The 19,264-nt window shown below is 40.4% G+C and overlaps 2 protein-coding genes across 3 annotated transcripts; both read left to right on the top strand.

Annotated features, from left to right (window-relative positions):
- The first annotated feature begins 445 nt into the window (after positions 1 to 445).
- mrpl10 (mitochondrial ribosomal protein L10) lies at positions 446 to 3,052 on the top strand. Its single transcript, XM_023406758.2, has 5 exons — positions 446 to 552; positions 762 to 931; positions 1,210 to 1,374; positions 2,079 to 2,223; positions 2,432 to 3,052. The coding sequence occupies exons 1-5, from the start codon at positions 513 to 515 to the stop codon at positions 2,668 to 2,670; spliced, it is 759 nt and encodes a 252-aa protein (XP_023262526.1). The 5' UTR covers positions 446 to 512; the 3' UTR covers positions 2,671 to 3,052.
- A 914-nt stretch (positions 3,053 to 3,966) lies between these two features.
- On the top strand, positions 3,967 to 18,636 carry osbpl7 (oxysterol binding protein-like 7). Of its 2 annotated transcripts, XM_023406862.2 has the most exons (23): positions 3,967 to 4,186; positions 7,412 to 7,627; positions 8,689 to 8,832; positions 8,933 to 8,986; positions 9,083 to 9,196; positions 9,280 to 9,432; positions 9,535 to 9,658; positions 9,817 to 9,935; positions 10,062 to 10,151; positions 10,382 to 10,405; positions 11,709 to 11,859; positions 12,006 to 12,112; positions 12,209 to 12,377; positions 12,493 to 12,636; positions 12,729 to 12,865; positions 13,819 to 13,956; positions 15,498 to 15,561; positions 15,711 to 15,789; positions 16,682 to 16,826; positions 16,942 to 17,092; positions 17,388 to 17,514; positions 17,596 to 17,718; positions 17,818 to 18,636. In XM_023406862.2, exons 2-23 carry the CDS (start codon positions 7,496 to 7,498, stop codon positions 17,924 to 17,926), a joined length of 2,598 nt encoding a protein of 865 aa, XP_023262630.1. In that variant the 5' UTR covers positions 3,967 to 4,186; positions 7,412 to 7,495; the 3' UTR covers positions 17,927 to 18,636. The 2 variants fall into 2 exon arrangements, with proteins under 2 accessions (XP_023262630.1, XP_023262631.1); XM_023406863.2 differs by lacking the exon at positions 10,382 to 10,405.
- The last annotated feature ends 628 nt before the right edge of the window (positions 18,637 to 19,264 follow it).

The raw sequence follows: 19,264 nt of genomic DNA, 5'->3' as shown, positions 1-19,264 counted from the left end.
AACAGAGGTAAAGCTAAAACTAGCTTGGCAGCAATTGCCGCTGACGCCAGTGCAATTAACTTTATTTCATTCAATTAAGCTACCTTTAAATTGCATATTTTATATTTAATTATATATTAATTTTTAAAATAAAGTTTCGAACACATTTTATTCATATTGCATTTTTCTTGAACTGCTTAAACTGTCCAAACATAAGTTTTATGTAATGTAATAAAGGCATAACATTAAGGGTTTACAACGTATATATTTGTTATATGGTTTGAACTAAGTCTGAGCTAAGTTCGAGCTAAGTTCAAAACGTCCAAACGTTTGATTGGTACTGTGTCTAAATCTACATACACTGTTACTCGGTTTCTCAATTCATTGCTTAGTGTATACACGAATATGTAACGTAACGTAATAAATATGTTTTAGAATCGATTTCCACAGTTATCCGTTCTTTTGCCTACGTGACCTGAACGCAGCATTTCTACTATCGTCACTTAGGAAGTGACGATGCTTTCCTGGCAAAGATGGCGGCGACCTTGTGTGTAAAATTACTACCTAAACAGGGTAATATAGTCAACACTGTATTTCTAACTTAAACTTTCTGTCCGGAGCGGGTTGGTGCTTCGCCCCTGTTCTTTCTACAGCTAGCTAATGTTAGTTTTGCTTCAGATAAACTGCTGTTCAGGAATGCTGCTGCTCAGTTAGCCGATGTTAGCACAGTAGCTAGTAAAGAGTTGAATTCCCAGATGTTTATCAGACTTTGTGTCTTTCAGGGTGGCTTCCCCTGACTCAGAGTGTCCGGCACGGCTCCAAGGCTGTGACTCGCCACAGGAAACCAGTACACATCCTCAGACAGAAGCTCCTGGCTGTCACGAAGTACATTCCTCCTACAAGGGTCGTTCCTCCAGGCGCTTATCCATCCAAACCCAAAGAAGTCCAGGAGGTAACGTCCCGTCATATATCACTGATTGATTTCCAGACCAATACGTGGCCAAAAGTGTGTGACAAAAAACATTACACCCATATGTGACTGTTATGTGACCAAAAAACCTTGAACAATCCCGAACTTTAAAAAACCCCAACAACCCCATCATTAACATTGATCTTACTGAAAGGACCATCTTTTGTTTCTTGTTGTTTAACCGGAGGTCGGTAGCCCTGTTGAAATCCATTTCTGTTGTACATCACATTGTGACAAACTCTTTTCTTTTATTTCATCAGGATAATGCATTGATGTTACTCATGAAGAGGGAGGTGAAGAAAGTGTTCCAGGACTATAAGATGATTGCTGCAGCCCAGAACAACGCCAGCAACGCTGAAGATATGATGATTCTCAAGAACAGACTTCATAAACATGGCATCACTGTCAAGTTCTTCCCCAACCAGGTAATGCTTACATTGTTTTATATGTATCCTTGTGACCATTTTTCTAGGCATTATTGATTGTGAAAGCGAGATTTTCATGCAAGCAGCCCTTCTGCCTTCCCCTGTTTGTAGCTTGCTCAGATGAAGTTACTTCTGGGTATTTACTTTTTTATTGAGTTAATTAGATAGCTAACAATAGAGGGGACATTAGGGAGAGAGTTGAGGAAAAAACGTGCAACAAATGTCCGAGGCAGGTGACTCCTAGGCCACTAAAGAACCTAGTTTTGCATTTTGATTGGGATTTAAAATCATAAAATCTAGCGTTGTGTAACATTTCCCTCCAACTAACGGACTCGCACCACATGATTTTACCAACTAAGGATCACATAACCTCTGCTGTTAGAAAGGACAGTAACATTGAAGCCGTTGCTGATGTTGATATTTCACACAGTTTAGTTGTAAATGGTTGAAATTAAATCTTTTAGCAAACACCTGCCTTGGTCTCACTCCTTCTGTCTCCACAAATAAATTCTGGGCTGTGAAACACCACATCATCTCTGCAGCTACTACATATTAACAAAATAACCAATCAAAGTTGATAAGAACGGGACTGATTGCAACATGCTACCCATCTTTGAACCGCTGTAATCTCATTTTTTTTAAACCTAATTACACTTTTAAGATCATTACGGGTTAAACAAATCTTTAATCCTACTCATTTTCAGGTGATGCGGTCATTCCTGAAGGACAGTATTTATTGCAACATGGCTCCTCTGTTCATCGGTCCAACAGTTCTGATTGTCAGTAAAGAGCCAAAGGCGAGGGAGATGCTGGTTGCTCTGAGGTCCAGTCCACAGATGACACTCCTGGGTATGTTTATCTTCTATGTCCAACACCGTTTACCTCCCTTTTGCTTTTTCAGTCCATCCGACTGCCTGAAATGCAAAATGTATTATTTGATATCATAAAAGACAAAGAAAGCAGCAAATCCTCACATTTGAGGAGCTAGAAAAAGTAATAATTTCAGAGTATCTGTTATCATGAACATTTAACTGCAGCACGTCTCCTCTCTCTACAGGAGCCTGCATAGAGAACACACTACTGAGTGCAGACGGGGTAGTGAGCTACTCCAGAATGCCGTCAATGACTGTCGTCCAGGGTCAGCTGGTCAGCGGGCTGACAATGCTCACCTCCTACACTGCCTCCATGCTGCAGCGCCACCCGGCACACCTGTCAGCCCTCCTCCAGCAGTACGTCAAGCAGCAGAGCCCGGACAGCAGCACAGAGGGAGCTCCTAAAGCAGAGGAGGCCACGTAGAGCTTCAGAGGAAGTTACCGGGACTGTTAACCTCGCAGATTTGCTGCCGCTTGGAACGACGAGGGACTACAGAGTCAGATGCACACTTTAACATTTATTTTAATTTAGTAGCAATGTTCCAGGCAGATTTTTTTGGGATTGGGGAAAAAGCCTGCAAAAAGATGTTGAATATTCAGCTGGCACTAAATTCAACTAAATCCTCCAGTGTGCATCTGACCATAGGAGCGCTGTTCATTCATTATGGTGACTGAAAGATTCTGCAGACTTGACTGGTGTCAGTGCTTTTGGATGGACAATGCTGCAAAAAATATCATTGTTACTCAAGCTTTTACTTCATTTAAGGGTATTGTCACATAAAAATAAATTATGTCAACTCAGTCTATTCATCAGACTCATACATTTTTGTATTCGATACATTTTGTAACTGTTCAATCAGTCTCATGTTGGCTACTGCAGGATTGCTGCAAAGATATTCCAATTTATTAGACTTTTTTTTAAAAATTGTTAAATTAAATGCAGATTCTTTACCTCTGTTTTGCCCAGGTCAGTATACATTAGCAGCTAGAGTGGCTGCATTATCGTACGGCATAAGTGGCATCATGAAAAACAGTTCAGCCAAAATAAACACAAGTGGTCACAGATCCTGATAACGTTAATCTGCAGATTACAGCATGTTAATCTGGGTCAGTTAGTCTATTATGGCCTGCTTTTCTGAGAGAGACAGACATTGCTCAGACGCTCTCCTCAACACCACACTCCTCTGCAAGAGAGGGACTGTCAACACTGTCTGAAAACACATTATGATTCAGAAATTAAAGGTGCATATTTTCACAGTTTTTACACATCAAAATAAAAGTCTGAAGATGCTTTGATTTTTATATTTATCACAAACAAATTACTGGTAGTGTGTTAAATACAGGGTATGATGAAAAAATAAGAACCCAAATATTGATGTTTTTTGTATTGTTGACATGTAAACCTATATATCACCCTAAAATATGATATGATATGATAAAATACCTTATTTTATAAACTGCAACACCTTCTACTATGATAAAGCTCTAGGTAAACTCACGCCCTTTGCTTTAAGCTTGAAAATGTGTAAACTAAGCGGGTAGAGTGAGTGGAGGTCGGCTAGATTTACCCTCCACTACATCCGTGCTAGACACTCTGTGTAATTCCCGCTAATGCGGATAATGCCCAGGACACATTGCGCACGACGCGCGCTCCCTGCGACGCGCAGCTCTCCTTGGATTTGGAGGGAGTCACCCGCCGGCAGAGAGAGGGCACGGCCGCCGCTGAGCTTATGTGGTCACAATAAGTGATTATCTGTGGAGGAAACATGTAGTTTGACTTCCCTTTTTTTTTTTTTTTTTAAACTCATCTCCATGGGAAAACGTTTCGTTCGTCGAAATGGTGATTTCCCACAGGTTGTTAAACGCCACATGAGAGTTTTGTTGGATTTATCAGACGCGGAGGACCGCAACAGATGATGAGAGTCGAGGCTGAATTTAAGGTAAGACTTCTTTTCCTGGTTTTTAGGCCTTAACTCAGAAAACACGAAATAAAAACGTAACATTTTGTTTTAATTCTGAAGAAAAATACCAAATAAAGTCACCAGAACATCCAGTTTAATTTACATATTTTGTATATTTCTGCAATAATTTACGTTTGGAACGTGTTTAAATGTTAAAATACATAAAAACATTTGGATAGATTTGTGACAACAACAAAAGAATCGGCACTTCTCTGTGTGCTGGAGCAGTGATATGTTAATGGGCTTTAGATAAGAGCCTAGGTGGCCCTGAATAGTTCAAAGAGGCCCTAAAGAACACGTGTGACATCAACTAAGGAAGTAAAATCAGCCTGGCTGCTCATTAAGGACTGTTGCCACTGAAATACATCAGTCTAGCTGCTTCTTAATTGTGCAGAGTGTGTGTTTCTCTACCAACAATCACACACATTTACAGGTGTTAAAAGACCATGTGCTCCTCACAAGGGACTGTCATCAAATTATTAACATTTCCTCACATGTGATGCTGGATTACAAACATACTGAGTCACCGTGCTTAGATTTAATAAGCCTCACTTTATCTGTTTAAAATGTTTGTGCTGTAAGCAAAGTGAGGCTGAGATATTTCCCACTCATTCATAAATATTTTGATCTCATCCACATTTTTATTGGCTGCAGTTTTTAGTCCAAAGAAGAAAAAAAAGAGATTATAACTGTTATAATCTCCCCATCTTCTGGCATGATGCAATTTAGTGGCTTCTGACTTGTTTTGTTGGCATCCACTCCCATGTAATGAGCTCATGATGTCACTCATCCATCAGTTTGCATATTATCTCCTCTGCTCTGGTTCAGATATGAGGAAAAATGGGGCTTTGTCCAACAATAACTTGTCTGTTTTGGTTGCGTTTGAACAGCCCTTTAAATGCTTTACTGCATTGGATTGTGATTGTTGTACGTTTCCTCAAAGTGCACACCAAAATTACAGATTTTCTACAAGACAATGTGGAAAAGTGAGTTCTGACATGGATGTTGTGTTTTTGCGAAAGCTTCAAATCTGAAATCCTTAAAGCCTTAACTTGAGATCAAAACCAATTTTTTTTTTTTTTTTGCGCTCCTCCTTGAGTAAGTGAGCTCAGAAACCTGCAAATCCCTTCATCCTGTTTCCACCACATGCTGTCATCACTGAGGTCAGTTACTCTCATCCTCTGCTGGCCTTACATAACAGAGAGCCGGGCTGGTTCTGCCCAGATTTAGACGGATATCAGTTTGAATGTAGAGCACCGTTTTTGCATGTGAGATGGCCTAGATTCTCATTGTTCTAAAGTTTAGATCTTTACACCTGCTGCTTCATCTTCTTCTTCTTATTATCACGATTTCATCTAAATGTCAAACCACCTTGATGCCACTCCATTAGGTTTCCATTTTCCTGACCGTCGTCCTGCTGTGACTGTGGTGGGCGTCTCTGCACTGTTTGATGTCGGTGCCTCTCCGCTTTGGGATCTTGTTGCTCCAGGTCCGAGTGACAAGTTGCTAAAAACATCCCTTGAAAAACCAATTAAGCAGAGGTTGGTAATCCTCTCCCTGCAGACGGTGCCGGCCATGCTTCACATAGCCATTATACCAGCATGTGCAAATCATACAGTGGCACGTGTGAGGACGTTGCACTTCATTTCCAATGGTTTTATGTTGCTCTTTTTATATTTTGTTTTCTTTTTATATCACATATAGTTTTATTTCTCTATGTTATAGCATTTCCTGGAATTCATTGTATTTTAATCTATTTGATGCAATTATTATGCTTACAAAGAGCCACTATTAATCAGTAGCATGAAAATGATTATATTCCCTTTTTAAACAGACAACAAAATAACAGGAACCTCATATATTGGAGAATAATTCTCTGACATGCTCTAAAAATGAACATAATCAGCTTCGCATTGACATATTTTTGTTGCAGGGCTGATGTATTGGATTGGAGCATGTTACAGGATGTTCGTGTTTTTTGAACAGCCCCCTCCCATCTTCAAAAGATCTGAGATTAACAGATTATTTAGTGACACAGTTTCTAAAAGAATGACAAGAGACAAAGGCTGTTCCTGTTGGAATGTTAGAAAGGGAAAACTGCTCAGATACAACATTAACAACCTCTTTTTTCTCTTGTTTTTGCTTTTTCGACACAGATAATGTTTGACCTTAAAGTTTGAGTTGCCCACGTATGATAATCTGGAAACAAACAATTTATTTCATTCATTTGGGGATATGTTAAGTGTCTGAGTTTGGCACAAGTTTTGTTTTTCTGCTCAGTGAAATGTGACTTTAAGATCCAGAGTGATCTGGATGAGGATCCAGGTCCAGGATATACTGTACCGTATCCAGGTAGCATTTACGGCATCACAGGCTTGAACCCACAGCTCAGCTCTCACCTCTGTTAGGTAACTGGATTACTCAGAGTCCTATCTCCTCCTCTGCTCTGTGGAGTCTGTTGAACACTTTCACTTTGGTTTGTTATTGTGCTGTGGCATCGTGCAGCTCTTCATAAAGGACGCTATCAGACTTCACGTGTAAAACATCGAATTAAGAGCTGAATCCCCTGCAAAATTTAAATAACTGCTGGTGCAGTGTATTTTTAAAGTTATACTGTAGTAGTTTGTTTATGCAAGAACATATCTTAGTTATGTACTCCACTTAGGCCATGATGAGCAACAACGTGCTTTTATTTTTCCTGACATTTATAGACTAAATTAATAGATAGATTGAAATTGCAGTGAAAGGGTAAAAATAGTCACAACTCAGACGTCCTCACATTTCACTATACGTTCTTGAAAATATATCTTTTCTACACGGCTGCAGGTAACCATTATTTTTTTGATTAATCAATTTATCATTTGCATAAAAAATGCTAGAAAAACTTGTCAAAACTCTCGTTATAATTTCCCACAGCCCAGTTCAGATTTCTTGTTTCGTCTGAGAAATGGTTCAAAACCCAAAAAGATTCAGTTTATTATCATGTGAAAAAGAAAAACATTAAACTCTGACATTTTAAAAGTTGGAAACAACAACTGTTTGACATTTTTGGTTAATAATGACTAAAACAACAGTCAGAACAGTTGCTGATTAATTTCCTGTTGATCGATGAATGGAACAATCCTGTGGCTCTACTTTGCTCGTTGATGTGTTTTTTTTTTTTCTTATTTCTAATCATATTCTCTACTCGTCCTGACATCGCAGGGGTCTTTCGGTGGATTGCAGCGGATCTCTCTCGTCAACCAGCCGATCATACCGGGGTCAGGAGTCTGAGATCTGCTCTGTGAAATGGACTCATACGGCTCCTCACTCAACCGCAGCCAGTCGCTGGCGAGCGGCCTGGAGAAGACTTCGCCCACGTGGAACAAGCCCTCCCACTCTCGCAGCAGCAGCACTCTGTCGTCCCGCCACTCCAGACAGGTGAGTCGCGGGTCGGTCAGCTGATCATACGAGGGGGATGACAGGTGTATGTACGCTACGCTGCTCTTCTTATGTTGCTGGTTCTCACATCTCATGCGTAACCATCGTGAGATTTTTCCGGCACTACAAAAGAGAAGCTGGTGCAGAAACAGTGAACAGTCTTCCTTCCTTTTGAGGACACACCCTCACCACAACAAGACCCAGAATAACATCAGACCTCTGCTGTAGCTTCAGCGCTTCTGTTTTCACTCTGACTGACTCTGGCTGTTCTTGTTTTGAGATTAGAGAGACAGATGTTTTGCATATTAATGTGAAAGGCAGAAAAGCAGTCGCAATAAAATCAAGCACCACATGGCGATGATGTTGATTTTTACCATTGTGTCTGAATATCTGCAGCCTGTATGTCCTTACAAGACACCGCTAATTAATGTAAACCAGGCCCAGAGTGCAGCGTATACAGGTAATGCTGCAACTAACAATTAAAAATTAATGCAACATTTGATATCTACTCATCTTCTCTTATTTTCTAAACATTTGGGAGAAGGTTAAAAACCATTTCCATTTTGTAGTCTCGCATCCGGATGCCAAAAATATTCATGTTTTGACGCTATTCACTGACAATTAGTTGATTGATTGATTGTCAGGAAACTAATTGGCAACTATTTTGCTAATCAATTGCTGATTTCACACATTTTTCAGACAAGAAATCTTTAATATTTGCTGGTCAAAGCTTCTCAGATGTGATGATTTGCTGCTTTTCCTTGTTGTTTTCCGTATCTGATTGTAACTGAATATTTTGGCGTTACAGCATCATCATCTTGGGCTTTAGGAAATTATAGCACCTTTTTTAATTTTGGAAATGATGGCACTTTATAGACTAAACAATCAGTCAGTAAAGTGAGAAAACAAGCGTTAAGTTGCAGCCATCATCACAATATGTAGAGTGCAGAAGCGAGTCAGTCATGATGGCTGTGGTGCTTTTGTACAGTTACGTTAAAAAGAAGAATTAAACAGAAAAAAGTCAAAAATAAACCTCAAGCGTTTTTTCTTGCTCTCCATAGATCATCAAAGATTGGGAAGTGATTGACGACCTCCATGTAGAGATGCAGTCAGGAGGCGACAACCCTCAGGACATGACGACCCCGGGTATCTGTGAAGGATATCTGCTCAAGAGGAGGAAGTGGCCACTTAAAGGCTGGCACAAGGTGAGAAATCCAACCAGCCCGTTATCTTTCATTCCATGGAGATGTCGACTTTATAAATAAAGTCAGTTTTTGAAATGGTGACATTCGATCTCTCCCGCAGCGATACTTTGTCTTGGAAGCCGGGATCTTGCGCTACTGCAAAAATCAACAAGATGTGAGTGAACTTTGAATTTCCTGACAGGATTCTTTTTACCTACTACATTTGAAAACACTTTGAACTTTGAACACGTGAACTTTTTTTCCTCTCAAGGTCTCCAGGGGACGAGTCCAGGGCTCCCTTGACGTTAGCCTCGCTGTGATGTCAATAAATAAGAAATCAAACCGCTTCGACCTGGATGCAGGAGACATCCTCTATCACATGAAGGTAAAACAGTAGTTATCAAATACATGGTTTCCCCTCAGATGAAGAAGACAAAAGTGCTACATGACTTTTCTTTTCTCACCAAGGCAAAGAGCCATGAGCTCTTCTACATCTGGGTGACCAAGCTACAAGCCCACCGCTTGTTCAAGAAGAACGAGGCAGCGTACGTCCACAGCGGCTTCATCCAGACTCTGTCCCACAGCGCTGCAGCCGGAGAGGCTCAGAGAAATGGAGATTTGGTGACTATCAAAGAAACAATCAAGTCAACAGTCTGTACCAGTGAATCCAAATAAGTCTTAGACAAACTTCTGCGTTTTCTTCTTCTGTGTTCATGTTACCAGAGCTCTGCAGGGGCTCCAGATCCTGCCGGAGCGTCAGGTGTGCTGCCCTCAGCTAACACTGCTGTGAACAGCAAAGTCTCTGCCTGGCTGCAGCAAAGCCACGACCCAGACGCCTGTGTTCAAGGTATCTGTCGTAACATGTTAAAAAATATTTGCATATTCGTGTTTTTCTCGTAACTTTTTCGCTGTCAAATGCGATCGAGACCACACCACAGGAATCTTACCTGACCATCTACTCAGTGGACTGTAATGGAAGATTATACCTCTCATGGTTTCTTGCAGAGTTGAACCGATGTCACTTGGACCTGTCTGAGCTAAACCGCTTAATCCAGAGGCTGCAGGCGCTGGAGGTGGGCCAGGCTTTCACTAACGGAGACCTGCAGCGAATCATCAGCATACAGGTAGACGGCTGAGGCGTCTGGTGCTGTTGATTTTTAACAGCAAGACCGAATAACTTCTCATTTCTAGGCAGCATCACATCCAAACTTAAGTATTTATGGTATTACTCTTTAATATTTTCTTTACAGAATCTGTCACTTGAGAAGCCGAAGAAGCCGAAGTCAGGGAAGATGTGGGGCCACTCTCGCACACTGTCCAGAGTGGAGGCTCTGGGAATGGTAAGAATGATCTGTAACTTAGTCTGATAATATGTAGGCTGAATGCTATGGATAATATCATCTAACATTGATTAGTAGATTAATTTGACATTATTAAATGTTAACATTTTGAAGTTGATTTAAAATACTAATTGGTCTTTGCTTACTGGTAATTCTTTTAACATACTGGGTTTAAGTATTTGACATCCCAACCCTTCTGTAACATTTTGGGGCCTTTCTCTAATCCAAAGCCTATTCGTGGGATTACTAAATCGGTGAGTCGCCAATTGACAGAACATGAAACAACCTGATTCAGAAAAAAATATTCACTGTTCTCCATTTACACACTGGAAATGAATTGTGACTGTGTAAATAATGACAGGACAAAAAATAGTTTTCTTTCAGGTTTAAATGGTAAATGTGTTTTGTTGTAATTGCATTGAATGACATGACATGTGTTATTGTAGAGTGAGTAAATTATTAGATCAATCATGTAATCCTGTGTTTAGTTTAGATGCTAGATCTGTAGCTCTGATTCCTGTTCTTTGGTCGTCTGTCCTGCCGCTCACAGTATTACATCTCTGAAGGTTTTCTTTCCTACCGAGTAAACGCGTCCTGACTCAAACATGAAACACAGTTAAGAAGCTGGTAGGACAGTAAACCTGCAGGGCCGTGGTGCTCGAGCCATGAAAAGGTAGTCAACCTGATGTTTAAATTAGTCCCTGATGCCATTACTGTAATTATACTACACTACGCATACCTGCCTCTCAGCTTTGATTTGGATGTGTCGCAGCAGAAAAAGCGCAGGAGTGACGTTGATAATGGCTCTGTTCCATTTTTTAGGATTAGGGTTAATTCAATTTAATTCAATTTAATTTCTTTAATCCCGGAGTAAGTAAGTCAACACAATGCAAAAAACAATAAAACAATTAAACTTTCACATGGGTGTCAATGAGCACATGATAAAGGTATGATTAAATTAGTGACACCTGTGTTTAAAAAAAAAAATCATATTTTTAATGTGAAACTAAAGAGAGGTTACATTTATTGTCAATACAGAGTGTGCTATGCTTTGTATTCAAGTAATAGTTTGACATTTTGGAAAATATTCTTATTCACTTTAATGCCAAGAGCTACATGAGAATATTGATACCAGTCTAAAATTTAAGTAGCATAAATATAAGCTTTAGCTTAGCTTAGCACAAAGACTGGAAACAGGGGGAAACAGCTAGCCTGATTCTGTCCAAAGGAAACAAAATCTGCCTAGAAACACCTCTAAAGCACTTTTATTAGCACGTTGCAACCACGGTGCATTTTGGTCTATATTTGTTTACATTTTGAAAATCAAGTTTGCCCAATTCACTACTAGCAGTTCCTTAGTGCTGTGTTTGAATGGATTTACAGGCAACTATCACTGAGTTACTCTGATATTGAAGAAAAGTAGAAAACGTGATAATTCTCAGGCAGGTTCTGCAGTTATACGGAGCAGCGGGAGTGGGTTTATGGACAGATAACAAGGAGATTCTCAAATGAACTAATGAATCGATCATTTCCCATCCTCCTCTGTTCACCTCGCAGCTGTCCTCCAGTCACCTGAACAGCTCCTCTCACCTTGGTGCGTCCGTCCCCTCTATCCCCGACTACGTCTACTCTCAGCTGTCCCCTCCTACTGTCACATCTCCGGAGGGCAAGAAAATCCAGCAGGACATCTGCGCCATGTCGCTACGAGGTCAGTGAAACAAATACAATGCATATATACTCGTGGGATCAAGGCTAAGGACAATATAAAGAAAAATATTGTTATATACGTCTATATTTAAAGATGTGTGCAACAGTACATGAATGAGTCCTCTTTGTCTTCTTATTCCCCTTCAGTGCTTGCATCCCTGAAGACGGTTCATGAGACTCTGTCCCAGGAGAGGCAGAAACTGCAAGAAGTCTGGGAATCTAACAACATCCACCAGTCTAACACATTAGCTGTGGTAAGATTCATGCCGTTTCTGTGATGCGGAGTCTCTGGCACCTCTCCCCATGTGTTTTTTTTGATGGCTGGTTTTTCTTTGTTCCTCCCTCGTCAGCCCGCAGCAGGGAGGCATTCATCCAATGGGCCTCCTTCAGTGGCAGATTCAGCGGCGGAGTATTTCGACGCCAGCGACGACATCCTTTGTGGTAGTTCCTCCGAGGTGTCTGAAGAATCAGGACTTAGTGATGGAAGCACCACCAACTCGGAGCCGGAGGAAGGACACGGTGGGTGCATGTATACGAGTACATTCATCCATGCAAATGACACTTTTGCTCTTAAGAATTAATGTCAGTCTCAGTTCTGAATAATTAATATGATTTCCTTTCACCTACATTACAGCATCAGCCACACGCAAGTACCGTGCGAGCATTTCCAAGACTCCTAACAGTGTCGTTCCCAAGAGCACCGGGCGTCGCACACTTCCTGCTCACTGTCCTGACAACGGCCACGTGGGCCTCATGGCTATCCTCTACAACAACATAGGCAAGGACCTGGACTTAAAAACCTGTATTGATAAAGTCCCATCGCTGTGTATCTTTTTTTCTGAGGCTCACGTGCTCGTTTTCCTTCCTCAGGTAAAGACTTGGCTCGAGTGTCCATGCCCGCTGCCCTCAACGAGCCTGTTAACCTGCTGCAGCGGCTGTGTGAGGAGCTGGAGTACAGCGAGCTGCTGGACACTGCCAACAACACGCCCGACCCCTACCAGAGGATGGTGAGGCTGCCCAAACATGCACTTCTTTTGTAGTGTAAGATGGATAAGAAACAACGTCAACGCTGTCAGATCTGGTTGCTGTTGATGATGCTGTTAAAGACCTGATAAATGTGCATATTCACCTGCTGGATGTTAATAATGTAGCCTATAAAGACAATTTATTATTACATGGTGATTAAAACACAGGAATATTATAGTGCAGCTGTCTTTATTCTCATTAAACTGAGAAAGTAGCGCAAGAATGGGAGGCTGCAAAAATTTTGTTTTGTTTAAAATCAATTTATTTTGAACATAGAATTGTCTATTAACAGGCAGTTATATGAGCAACCAGGTGACCCTGTTTTAATAGATAGGGAAATTGTTATGTTACAGCAGCTGTGTAGAAAATAAACGAATAACAAAATAAAATAAAATAGCTCAATATACATACACAACAAATAAGAAAATTTAAAAAATAAAATGAAATAGCTCTACATACCTAGTAGCAATAATGAATACTACTAAAAACTAAATAAAACAATATCTCAGCATACAGTTCATGGTGTGCAGAGATGTGCTGACAGTGGACTTTAGTTTTAATAAACTATAAGGACAGATAATAGTTTGTAGTTGGTTCCATTTATTTTCCTTTCAGACATTCCTTTTGTGTCTGTGGCACTTTTCAGACAAATACAACAACAGCAAAAGACATTACAGCCAAAGACAGACATCAAACAGCATTATTATCATATGGAGCAACCGACAACAACACTGAGTTAGAACGCCAGGCGCAGGTGACAAAATGAGATTATCACACATAAGCTCAGGCGCCTGAGGATAAGAGAGAAGTGTGTGTACAAAGCAAACTGAGCAACAACATCCACACCGGTCAGACCAGATCTATAACCTTTTTATTTTTCCATCCAAAAAAATGAACTTGATCTTTGAACGATTTTGTGTTTTATCTCTTGCAGGTTTACATTGCTGCCTTCGCTATCTCTGGTTACTCCACTGCGACGTTTAGGAACCGCTACAAGCCCTTCAACCCGGTGCTGGGGGAGACCTACGAGTGCATCAGAGAGGACCGGGGCTTCCACCTCATCAGCGAGCAGGTAGAGCAAGAAACAACTTCACCAACACAACAGGCCGCAGAGTACCATTAAACTAAAAATTAGGGAAAAGATGATGGGAATTTGCCCCCCCCCCCGTGGTAAATTAAGATGAATCACTCACCGGTTTAATTGAGCCGCTCAGATCTGTGGAGTGATTTATAGCTTTAATAACACTCTGTTAACTAATCATGTCATCAAAAATTAACACAAATGCTTCAGTCATTTATTTAGAAGTGATAGCAATTAAGTGAAAATAATTAAACGTCAGTCTTCAGCAAAGCAGTTAATTTCTTGAACATTAGCTTAGCGATGTAGTTCCTGAGCGACGTATGATTTGTGGTTGGCAGCGTTGTATACATAAAGATAATATTTATTTGAAGGGCACTTTTCAAAACTCAGGTTACAAAGCGACACAAGGGCCACCAAATTAAATATACAATAAAGTTACAGTCTGCTTCAACAGGGCAGATCAATAAAACTGGATAAAAAGAGAAAAGAAATTATAAATGGAATAAATAAAGTAAAAACTCAAATAAAAAAATAAGGATGTGCTCTTTAATAAAAGTATATTTTAAGAGGAATTTAACAGATCGGTTAAATCTGACAGATCAGTCTGATCTGAATCATTTAAATAACAGTTATTCATTCACAGTGTGTTTCTTTGGTTTTCTTTTGCAGCAGCTTCTAATGCTGTAGCAGAGTTGCGATATACCAGTACTGACGATACTGTGATATATAAAAAATGAAATATTGACATTGTGTTAATAATACTCATATGATAATATGGTAATGGTAGATGTTAAGCCTTGTGGATCGTTTGTTTATCAGTTCATCTTGTTGACTTTTTCACATTACTGTACACAACAGAAAGAACAATTACACTTAATGGACTCTCTCCACTTCCCTACACTCGTATTTGAGTCTGATTTATTTGCTAAAAAAAAGAGAAAAAAAAGCACAATAAACAAAGTTAAAGATGAATTTGATCGATCAATTCATCCTTATTTTTTTTTGTGATCAATTTTTTTTATTGTTCTTTTGTGACAGGCAGATATACTGTATACCTACCACAAAACATAACACAACAGAGACGAAACAATACAAAAATCAAAACATATATAAACACAAAAAGCCCTGTGGTGACCCCTCCCTCCCTCCCCGCCCTGTAGGTCTCCATTTATATTCAATATGTGCAGGATAGCAGGATCCAAAATTTACCAGAGAATAGAAATGGTGATGACCGCAGTTCCTTCATTTTATGTGCCATCGTTTGCCATGCTGCAGTAGTCCCAGCTCCAGCATCATGCACCCTCGCCACCGACAGCTCCATATTAATAATATCAATATATGTGTTAATCCATTGAGTTTTTGTGACCGTGTGTGGGGGTTTCCAATGTAAAGCTAGGATCTTTTCGGCAGCAGTGATGCCCGTCAGGAGAAAATGTTAATTTTAATGAGGCGGTGTCATTCGCCGTATTAGAGAGAGGCAGAAAGGTGGTGTGGAAATTTATTTAAGCTGCATTTCTCTTTTTCTGTACCAGGTCTGCCACCATCCGCCCATCTCTGCCTGCCACGCAGACTCAGACAACTTCTCTTTTTGGCAAGGTGAGACTCTCCAGTGAGCTTTCACTATCAAACCAACATCTGTCCAATCAATCCAAGTGTTTTGTGTCCTCTGATTTTAAAAACAAGGCTGCCTTTGGATGTGCATTTGTGAAATATCATCATGAATACTTGTTTATCTTCCTCACCAGACCAGCGATGGAAAAACAAGTTCTGGGGGAAGTCTCTGGAGATTCTGCCAACAGGAATGGTGAATGTGACTCTGCCAAGGTAAACAGCCTGAATTTCTTTTCACCGGGCGGAGTCTGTGTTTGCAAATTTATCACAGTGTCTGTGTCAGATGAGGCGCGAAACTGGCCATTATGTGTAACTGGGAATCATACTTTATGTGAAATGATAAAGGATCCATCAGAGATCAGTTGGGAGCAATGAGACATGACGTACTTTGTATGAATATCACCATTATCACCATCATTCAGTCTCAGGAACCACAGACAAGACAAACTTTCAACCATCTGTCCAGATGTTGCTCGAGCGCTTCTGCATTTGACCGATTATACATAATGATGTGATGTAATAATTAACGCATAAAGAAGTTGTTTTTTTCATGTCTGTTGATAGTAGAGTAATTCTGAATTTTAGTTTTTAGTTTTTTATTTTTTTAATTTTTCCTTTATTTGACAGTAGGTGTGGAGAGAGACGCAGGATCTTGGAGGAGAGAGAGACAGGGGTGTGACAAACAAATGTCCCCAGCAGAAACAGAAGGGACATTGTGGCTAAATAGCTTGCACCTTAACCATTAGACATCTGGGTGCCCAACTAGTGTTTGTTTTCATCATGGATTTGTCTGTTGATTACTGTTTTCAGGTAACAGATGTCATAGAACGGTGACAAATGTCCGTCACAGTTCCTTAAAATCCATGTTAATGTCTTTAAATGAATCTTTTTTTTTTTTTGTCCGACCAGCAGCTAAAAACCCCCAAAATATTCAGTTTACAATAATATAAAACACAGAAAAGCCCCGAATCCTCACCTCCTGAGAAGCTGGAATCAGAGCGTTTGCCGTTTTTTGCTTAATGAACGACTTCAAAAGAGTCGTCAGGTCTGTTTTGTCGGTCGCTGAACTGTTTCACTACTAACTACATTTGCCAAATTTGTCCAGGTACGGCGACCACTACGAGTGGAACAAAGTAGTGACCTGCATCCACAATGTGCTCAGTCAGCAGCGCTATCTGGAGCATTACGGCGAGGTCACCATCCGAAACCTCAAAAGCAACGTCTGCACCTGCAAGATTACCTTCGTCAAGGTGAATGAAACATTTAGATGCTGCTTCTCTTTTCTAAGTTGGTTTTTTGTAGGTGACTTTTTTTTTTTTTTTTGTCAGTTTTTTCAAAAAAATAAAAAATGTTCTTTTGTTGTAGTCTCGATACTGGGGCTCAGACACAAACAAGAACGAGGTGCAGGGCACGGTGCTGGACCAAAGCGGGAGTGTGATTCACCGGTTTGGAGGCCTGTGGCATGAAGGCATCTTCTGTGACACTCTCCCGACTCCGAAATGTGTCTGGAAGCCAAGTGAGTCCATGAACGTCCAAAACAAGACTTAAGACTGTTTACTCAAGTGTTTTTCAACCTTAAATGCTATCATTCACGATTTGTGTCCTTCTTCCCGATGATATAATTTTGTGTTTTGAGTCTTCTGTGTCACGTTGATGTAATTAGCTCTAAAGCAGAGACTGCTTTAGAGGTTTAAATGGCAGTGAAGTGAGACGATCAAGCAACCCCTGCTGCCAAAACCTCTAATCAGCATAAATCCAAGCGTCACGTTTGTGCAGCAGCTCACTTGAGTGTCGCTTGTGTCACCCCGCAGATCCCCAGCCAAAGGATCACCTGATCTACTATGGCTTCTCCACCTTTGCCATGGAGCTGAATGAAGTCACCCCACACCTGAAGCCTCTCCTGCCTCCTACAGACAGCCGCCTGCGCCCGGACCAAAGGTGAGCAGAGCTGGGAGAAATCTTCAAAGTCTGGAAAAGTAAAATATTAAGGCTGATGTCACTTCTTTTTTTTTTTTCTAGATTGCTGGAGGAGGGAAAGGTGGAAGAAGCAGACATAAAGAAAGACGAGATAGAGGAGTTTCAGAGGGAGCGGAGGAAAGAGCTCGGCAAAAAGGGTGAAGAGCATGCCCCACGTTTTTTCAAGTAAGTGTCTGTTCTCAGGTTTTTCTCACTGTTTGCAAATAATAATTCATAGAAATTTGGTAAAGTTTTTGAACGATTGTTTTCCTTTTTCTCCTGAAGGAAAGCCAAAGACTCCTGCGGACGGGACGTGTGGTTGACCAACGGGACCTACTGGAAGCTCAGGGAGAATCCAGGTTTTGCTAAGATTGAAAACATAACTCTGTGGTGATGAGACGGCAGTGATGAGCAGGAACAAACAAAAAAAAAAAAGAAAAAAGCACATGAGTCGAGAGACTGAAAAATATCAGTGCTGGATATTCTGAGCAGCATATATGAACCGCTCTGAGGAAGGTGCAGAGAAGAGATGGTGCTGCTGAGCTCTTCATACGTCTTCTGTACACCCATGACTGGCTCATGGGAACCGTCAGCACCTGATATAGTCTCAGAGAGTCACCTGTCGGGTTACCTGGAGTTTTTAGATGACATCACTCAACTTATATATCTTTATACTTGTGAGAATTTCACTGTTTTTGTTTTTGTTTTTTTGCTGAAAAGACTGTGACGCAGCAACAAATGACTGGAAATAAAAAGTTGTCAAAATTATATTTTTCTGTCAGGTTAGAAAGAGGCCTGTTATATTAGTGTACTGTCTGTAAACATTCAGTCCTCCTCTCAACCAGCTGACAGCTCAGTTTATAATAACTAAAGTTGTTGGACTGTATAAATGTACTGAAGTCGCTGCTACAGTCAGACCCCAGACCCACGAGGGGGTCAGCTGGTTTGTGATAATTTGATTTAATGCAGATTTATACGGGAATATGCACCAATAAAGCCCAATAAAGACGAGAACCTCAAAGTGGCTATAAGGGATATTTTTAAAGATCACAATCTGTCAAATGACAGTGTCAGCTGTTTAATAAAAAAGAAGAGAGAAAAAAACAATGAGACAATTATTGATTACATGTTTATTGGAAAGATAAACCCTTTGAGATGAACCAAGGGGGTCCTCAACACAAAACGCAATACACAAAGCACAATAGCACGATTACATTCACATACACACAAGCTCTCCCGGGTCCAACCCCTCCCACACCCGCTGACCCCTCCCCGTCTTCCCAGGAAAAATAAATAAATGAACAAATAAATGAACAAATAAATAAATGCAAACATACCCACAAAAGCTAGATATAAATCAACATGCAAACATATACATACGCACGCATCCATAGACCTGATTAAGAAATAGAACAAAAACAGCTAAGAGTATAGAATATTATAAATATGAATAAGCAGCTGTTTACTAATAAGTTCACCAAACAAACTTAAAAGGTGATAATATGTCAATGTTTTTTTCCATACAAAAGAAAAATCAGTTATTGCAGGTTTAAGGCAGATGATGCAGTATTACCCATCTAGTCTGTGCATGGTGGATACACCTAAATAAATTTATGTTTGTATTCAACCAAATTATTACAAATAGGGGGGGGGGGGCGCGAGGACTGATGTATTGCACATGAATTACTCCAACTTGGTGTCTGTGGCTTCCGCATGACTAACAAGCGAGTAT

Source organism: Seriola lalandi, unplaced genomic scaffold, assembly GCF_002814215.2.
Source record: "Seriola lalandi dorsalis isolate HSWRI2012SDOR001 ecotype SW California unplaced genomic scaffold, Sedor1 jcf7180002054317, whole genome shotgun sequence".
Lineage (NCBI taxonomy): Eukaryota > Metazoa > Chordata > Actinopteri > Carangiformes > Carangidae > Seriola > Seriola lalandi.
This window is presented reverse-complemented; position numbering and strand designations above follow the sequence as displayed.

Bases quoted from the DNA above. Each gene is read 5' to 3' on its own strand.
- mrpl10 (XM_023406758.2), top strand. From the start codon at position 513: ATGGCGGCGACCTTGTGTGTAAAATTACTACCTAAACAGG. The intron at 553-761 runs GTAATATAGTCA...TGTGTCTTTCAG, and splicing joins AAAATTACTACCTAAACAGG to GGTGGCTTCCCCTGACTCAG. The intron at 1,375-2,078 runs GTAATGCTTACA...ACTCATTTTCAG, and splicing joins TCAAGTTCTTCCCCAACCAG to GTGATGCGGTCATTCCTGAA.
- osbpl7 (XM_023406862.2), top strand. From the start codon at position 7,496: ATGGACTCATACGGCTCCTCACTCAACCGCAGCCAGTCGCTGGCGAGC. The intron at 8,987-9,082 runs GTGAGTGAACTT...TTTCCTCTCAAG, and splicing joins ACTGCAAAAATCAACAAGAT to GTCTCCAGGGGACGAGTCCA. The intron at 15,790-16,681 runs GTAAACAGCCTG...AAATTTGTCCAG, and splicing joins GTGAATGTGACTCTGCCAAG to GTACGGCGACCACTACGAGT.